Below are 6296 nucleotides of genomic sequence, written 5' to 3' on the forward strand. Positions count from 1 at the left end.
CTGGCACGGCACAGCATGGGGCTGGCATAGCATGGGCTGGCACGGCACAGCACAGGGTTGGCACAGCATGGCATGGGGCTGGCACAACACAGAACTGACATGGCATGGCATGGCATGGCATGGCATGGCATGGCATGGCACTGACACAACATGGGGCTGGCACAGCGCAGCATGGGGCTAACATGGCATGGGACTGGCACGGCACAGGGCTGGCATGGCATGGGGCTGGCGTGGAACAGCGTGGGACTGGCACGACATGGGGCCAGAGCAGCACAGCATGAAGTGGCTCAGCACAGCATGGGGCTGGCACGGCCTGGAGATGGCACAGCGTGGCATGAGACCCACACGGCCCACAGGGCTGGAATGACACAGCACAACATCAGACAGGAAGGCACGAGGCTGACATGGCATGGGGCTGAAATGGCACAGGGCTGGCACAACATGAGGCTGGCACAGCATATAGCATGGGGCTGGCATGGCACAGGGCTGGCACAGCATGGCAGGGTGTGGGGCTGACAGGGCATGGTACATTCTGGGTTTGGCACAGTCTGCCTGGCTCAGTAGAGCCCAGTGTGGCACAGTCTGGCATGGCATGGCACAGTATAGCACATTATGGGGTTGGCAAAGGCTGGCACAGTCTGCCTGGCTCAGCGCATCCTGGCACTGCAGAGTCTGCCATGTCATGGCACAGCACAGCACAGCACGGGACAGCCCAGGCCTGGCACAGCCTTTTTTGCTTGACACAGCCCAGCACAACAACTCTGGCACGCAGATGATGGCCTGGGGCTGGCAGAGCCTGTCTGGCATGGTACAGCCCAGCACAGTACGGCCTGGGGCTGGCACAGCAGGGGTTGGGACCTTGATGTGGCCCAGCCCAGGCCTGGATGCCACAGAGCAGCACAGAGCGTTGGCCTGGGGCTGCACTGCCCAGTATTGCCCAGCATGGCATGGCACAGCACGGTCCAGCACGGCATAGCTTGGCATGACAGAGCATGGCCTGGGCTGGTCCAGCATGGCACAGCACGGTCCAGCATGGCACAGTTTGGCATGACACAGCATGGCACAGCCCAGTCCTGCCCAGTTGTGCTGTTGCACACACAGCAAAGCCCAGCACGGCCCATCCTGGTGTGTGCCCCCACCCGGAGCAGGACAGGGCGGCACACAGGGAGGGCACACGGAGGTGCCAGGGGACCCTCTGTGCCCCCATCCCGGCCGTGCCCACGCTGTGCCAGCGCAGGGACGCCCCGGCCCCGAGCGGGGCGGCACAAGGAGCCGCTTTCTGCGGGAACAAGGGCGCTCTGTGCGCGGCCCTCGGTGCCACCCGGCCCCGCCACCCCGGCTCCGTCACACGGCCCCGCCGCCACCTCCGGCCTCACTGCGGCTTTGTTCTGCCGTGGGGACAAACACAACACACCCAAAAAACACCCAGAGAATCCCAACCTGGAGATTCACCGCGTTACGGGCGGAGCGACATTTGTCTCTTTTCTCCCCAGGCTCATTTGTGATCCGCCTGGTTGGATCACAACCAGTTTTTTGGGGTCCTGAGTCCATTTTTGGGATGATTTTGAGTGATTTTTTTCCCCATTTTTGGGTGAATTTTCCCAAATTTTGGGTGATTTCTCCCCAGATTCATTTCTGATCTGCCTGTTTGGGATTTTGGGGTGAATTTTTCCCATTTTTGGGTGAATTTTCCCAGATTTGGGTATTTTTCTCCCCAGACTCATTTGTGATCCATCTGTTTGGGGATTTTGGGGTGATTTTGGCTGATTTTGGCTGGTTTTTCCTCAGCCAAAATCAGCCAAATGAATGTATTTTATGATTGGCTTTTCGCAAATATTCAAATGAATATTGTATGTGTTGTGTTAGAAAGTGATGCTGTATTAATTCTCTTAAGTAGTGTGGTAAATATAGTTTTAGGTTATCAAAAATGTATAAAATTTGTATAAAATGTATAACCTAATGTTATTGTATAATGTATAATTGTAATTTGTATAAATGTATAACCTAGAATGTATAAAAATGTATAAAATGTATAACCTAAAAAATTTTAGGTTATAAAAAATAGAAACTGTGCAATGTAGGATACTTTTTCTTTAAAGAAAGGACTCACAGCGAGATAGCAGCCACAGGACACCTGAATCTTTCAAAGAAAGAGAATTTTTTGCTCTCTTATCAGAAGAAACAAACTTCTTCCTGCCTCGAATGCGCTGTTAGGATTCGGAAGAAGAAGTTGACCCTGACCAGACAGAATCGTGTGTTTGAATGGAATTTATGCATCATGGATGAGATGTATGAATATGCAACAGGCTGTTGTTTTTAAGGGTTAATCCTTTGTTAACTGTGTCCTTTTCCGGGCTCGTGCTGCCCAGAAAAAGGTGCCCAGACGTCCGTAACTCTTTGTCTCTATTGTCTCATATTGTCCTAATTCAAATTGTCCAAATTATTATTACTCTAATTGTATTACTATTTTTTATAACCATTTTATTACTACGAAACTTTTAAAATTTTAAAAACCAGTGATTGGCCTTTTTCACAACCAGAAACACGCTACGTGCAAGAAAAAGGAAAAAAAAAAAGAAAAAAAAAACCGACCCAAAACCCCAAGACTCATCTTTCGCTTATTGCGCTCCGGCACGTGGCGGGCCCGGGACACGCCGGGCTGGCCCCATCCCGGCAGCCGTGCGGCCAAAAAAAGGGGGATATTTTGCTCGCTTTCTCTTTTGTTTTTGGTGAAAGTGGGGCATGCACTCACGTCTAGGGCTCTGCCCCGCCTGGGAACGGCACGCTCTCGGCAGAAGAGGAAACCCCAAGCGCGGGAAGCAGCGCTGAGCACCGCGCCCGAGAGGGGCACCGAGGGGATTGGGGAGCCGGGAAGGGCAGCGGAGCCCGGATCCGGTGTGGGACAGCCCGGATCTGGTGTGGCACAGCCCGGATCCGGTGTGTGACAGCCCCGACCCGGTGTGTGACAGCCCCGATCCGGTGCGTGACAGCCCCGGTGGGCGATGCTGCGCTGGCTGCTTGCCCTGATTCCCCATTTGAGCATCACGGGAACACGGGGGGCTCGGGGTGAGAACCGCTGGTGTTGCTGCTCTAAATCCTCATTTGAGCATCACGGGAACACGGGGGGCTCGGGGTGAGAACCGCTGGTGTTGCTGCTCTGATTCCCCATTTGAGCAACATGAGCAACAGGCACAGCACTGCTCCCCTCCATGCACGGGATGGATTTATGGAGCTGGGATGCAGGAGCCTCCAGGCACTGCCCTGCCCCGCAGGCACCCTGGCAGCACACGACGTCTCCTGCTGGAAGAAATGCAACACCTCCAAGCCTTTCCACTGCTCCTGGCCGCCCCTCGGCCCCGCCGGCAGCACCTCCTACATCCTGACCCTCTGGTGAGTGAGCTGGGCAGCGCGGCGGGCGGGGGGAGCGCATGGGGTGAGGCCCGGGTGCCACCCTGTGCCCGTCCCTCTCCAGCTTCGAGAAGCAGGGCCGGTGCAGGCGGTTTGAGGCGGGCACGGCCACCAGCTACATCCCCCCGCAAAGCCAAGTGTACATCTTTGATAACACCACGGCCTGGGTGGAGGCACGATGGAGGGACCAGGTCCGCAGGACCCCCAACCGCACCCTGCACCTCAACGAGGCTGGTGAGTGCCCCAGGGGACAGGGCTGGCAGCCAGCACCGGCACTGAAAACCGCCAGACCACCCCAAACCACCTCATTTTTCCAGTCAAACTGGATCTACCCACTGGGATGTCCTTCTCCAAGAGCGGTGGCCAGCTGAGGGCGCGGGTGCCACAGCCGCAGTGTGACAGCCTGAAGCAGCCACCGCAGCACGAGGCTCGCTTCTGGAGGGTGGGAGACAGCAGCTGGACACAGGTAAAAATGCTGTTTGCTGGAGCTGGCAGTGGCTGACAGCACAGTCAGGAGCATCACGGCAGCCCGGGGAGTGTGGGGGCTCAGTGATGTCACTGTCCCCCCCCAAACCCAGCTGTGTCCCATCTGTTTCCCTGGGTTATCAGCTCTGCCTTGTCCTCTGGCCATGGGATCCTGCTGCTGCCCATAACAGGATTCTCAGGGATTACACCGACAAAACCCCAGATTACAGTAATGACGACAATGGATCAAATCCAGATGCTTGTCCCCAGTGAAGCTGTCACAGCTGGGACCCCCCATCCCTCTCAGCTGCTGCCAGGAAGGTCCCAGGATTGAGGGGACCTCTGGCCACCATGTCCCTGCACTGTTTGGCTCTCCCAGCCCCTGGGGTGTTTGGGGATCACAGGGCAGCGCTGATGTCCCAGTAAAATACTGGCTTTACTGGGAGAGTGTCTCCATGCCTGGTTCTCTCTGCAGGTGACATGTGAGACAGTGATGCTGACAGCTGAAGAAAACTCAGGTTGGTTTGTCCTGTGGGGTTGTTGGGGACAAGCATCTCCTGGGGGTGTTACCAGCAGCCTGTGATGGCCAAAATTTGGGGAAAGGAGGGGTCACCCCCGGCTGACCCTGCCACCCCTCTCTAGTGACCTGTCCCCTGGGGGTCAACGGCACCTTCGTGGTCCAGCTCCGGCACAAGCCTCCCCAGTGGAGCAGCTGCTGGAGTGACTGGAGCAGCAACATCTCTGAGGGTGAGGCAGAGGAGAGGAGCCTGCTGAGATCCCAACAGCTCCCAGAAATGTTGGTGGCTCAGTCAGGCCTGTTCCTCCTGCAGCAATCCTGAGGAGGCCGGTGCTGAGCCATCAACTGGGCAAACTGGGCAGAGATGGGCAGCGGGTGCTGAGGCTGAGCTGGCAGGTACAGCGGCATCTCCGGGGGCTTTCCAGGGTGTCCCCCACCATTTCACCCCCCGAGTCACCCCCTTTTCCTCCCCAGCCAGTCCTCATGGAGCAAAAGGACGTCACCTACAAGCTGGACATCAGCATGGTGGGGTGTGGCTGTGCAGAGTCGGATGAGGAGGGCTCGGTGGAGCTGGGCGGGGAGGTGACAGAGCACAGCCTCACCCTGTCCGGGGCGGAGTACCAAATCCTGCTGACCGCCAGCAATGCCGCGGGGCAGGGCCCGGCGGGGCAGCTCCGGGTGCCGGCAGAGCAGCGCGCAGGTACCGCCCCTCCAGAGATGCTCAGCTCCCCCGGCAGCCCTCAGGGCGTTGGGGTTTTTTTTCAGCTACCCCGAATATCCCCCGTTTCATCCCAGATTGTTGTATTGCACTAAATAACGCGGCTCTCATCACCAGATCTCAGCTTCAAGGAGATCAGCGTGGCCGGCAGCACCGTGACTGCGCACTGGGAAGCGCCGGTGCCCGGCGAGGCTTTCTGCTTCGAGCAGCAGACGCTGCCAGAGCCCCCGGAACAGGGAGTCTGCACCGAGCAGGAATTCCCTGCCAACAGCACCCACGTGCAGAAAGGCAAGGGAGCGCCCCAAGACCCCGCTGTCCCCCCCAGCCGGGGTCAGAAGGTCTAAGCAGCATCCCCGGTTCCTCCAGGAGTGCTGGGAGCGCGGGGCTGTCGCCGCCTCGCCGTGCACGGCTGGGACACGGAGCGGGGCTGGGCCACCTTCGCCTTGTGGCACCGCTACACCGGCAACGGTGAGTGTGCAGCACGGGGCATCTGGGCACGGGGCATCCAAACATGGGGCATCCGGGCACAGAGCATCCGGGCATGGGTCATCCAAACATAGGGCATCCAAACACGGGGCATCCAGGCATGGGGCATCCAGGCATGGGGAATCCAAACACGGGGCATCCGAGCATGGATCATCCCAGCACAGGGCATCCCAGCACGGAGCATCCCAGCACAGAGCATCCGCACCTGGCTGCGCTCCAGAAGGGACACTCCCACATGTGGGGAAATAATCCCCACAATAACCCCCCCCTTAAAAATGGGTTTTTTTGCCCGCAGATTCACTGGACGTGCCCTTCAACATCAGCACCAGGGATAGCGAGGCCGTGCTCCGCTGGGAGCCGTCCCCACGGGCCGCCTGCCCCGGTGCCCTGACCAAGTACCTCGTCTGCCACGTGGCCGAGGGGGACAATGTGACCTGTGAGTGGCACCCCGCGATCCCCTGGGGCAGGAGGAGGTGCCAGACTGCCCCACATTCGGGTTTTTTTGCCCAGACAGTGAAGTGGAGGCCACGGCATCAAACTACACCCTCCAAAACCTCCAGCCTGGCACAGGTTACAGGGTGGGGGTTTGGGAGGTGACAGAGGACAGCGAGAGGACCTGCAGTGCTTGGTGGCCCTTCCAGACCAGGGCGCTGGGTAATGGCTGAGACTTCATGCCCTCCCCACTCCCCAAGGGGGGGGGGG

General features: G+C 58.2%; 1 protein-coding gene across 1 annotated transcript in view; it reads left to right on the plus strand.

The window, feature by feature from the left end:
* The first annotated feature begins 3733 nt into the window (after positions 1-3733).
* Positions 3734-6296, plus strand: part of IL12RB1 (interleukin 12 receptor subunit beta 1) — a 3390-nt gene continuing 827 nt past the window's right edge. Inside the window, exons 1-8 of the mRNA XM_031064048.1 lie at positions 3734-3874; positions 4349-4391; positions 4516-4620; positions 4704-5090; positions 5226-5396; positions 5475-5576; positions 5890-6030; positions 6105-6248. Of these exons, the coding sequence (XP_030919908.1) occupies positions 3749-3874; positions 4349-4391; positions 4516-4620; positions 4704-5090; positions 5226-5396; positions 5475-5576; positions 5890-6030; positions 6105-6248 (1219 nt within the window). The 5' untranslated portion in view covers positions 3734-3748. The remainder of the gene's footprint in view (positions 3875-4348; positions 4392-4515; positions 4621-4703; positions 5091-5225; positions 5397-5474; positions 5577-5889; positions 6031-6104; positions 6249-6296) is intronic.

Source organism: Geospiza fortis, unplaced genomic scaffold (assembly GCF_000277835.1).
Source record: "Geospiza fortis unplaced genomic scaffold, GeoFor_1.0 scaffold80, whole genome shotgun sequence".
Classification (NCBI taxonomy): Eukaryota; Metazoa; Chordata; class Aves; order Passeriformes; family Thraupidae; genus Geospiza; species Geospiza fortis.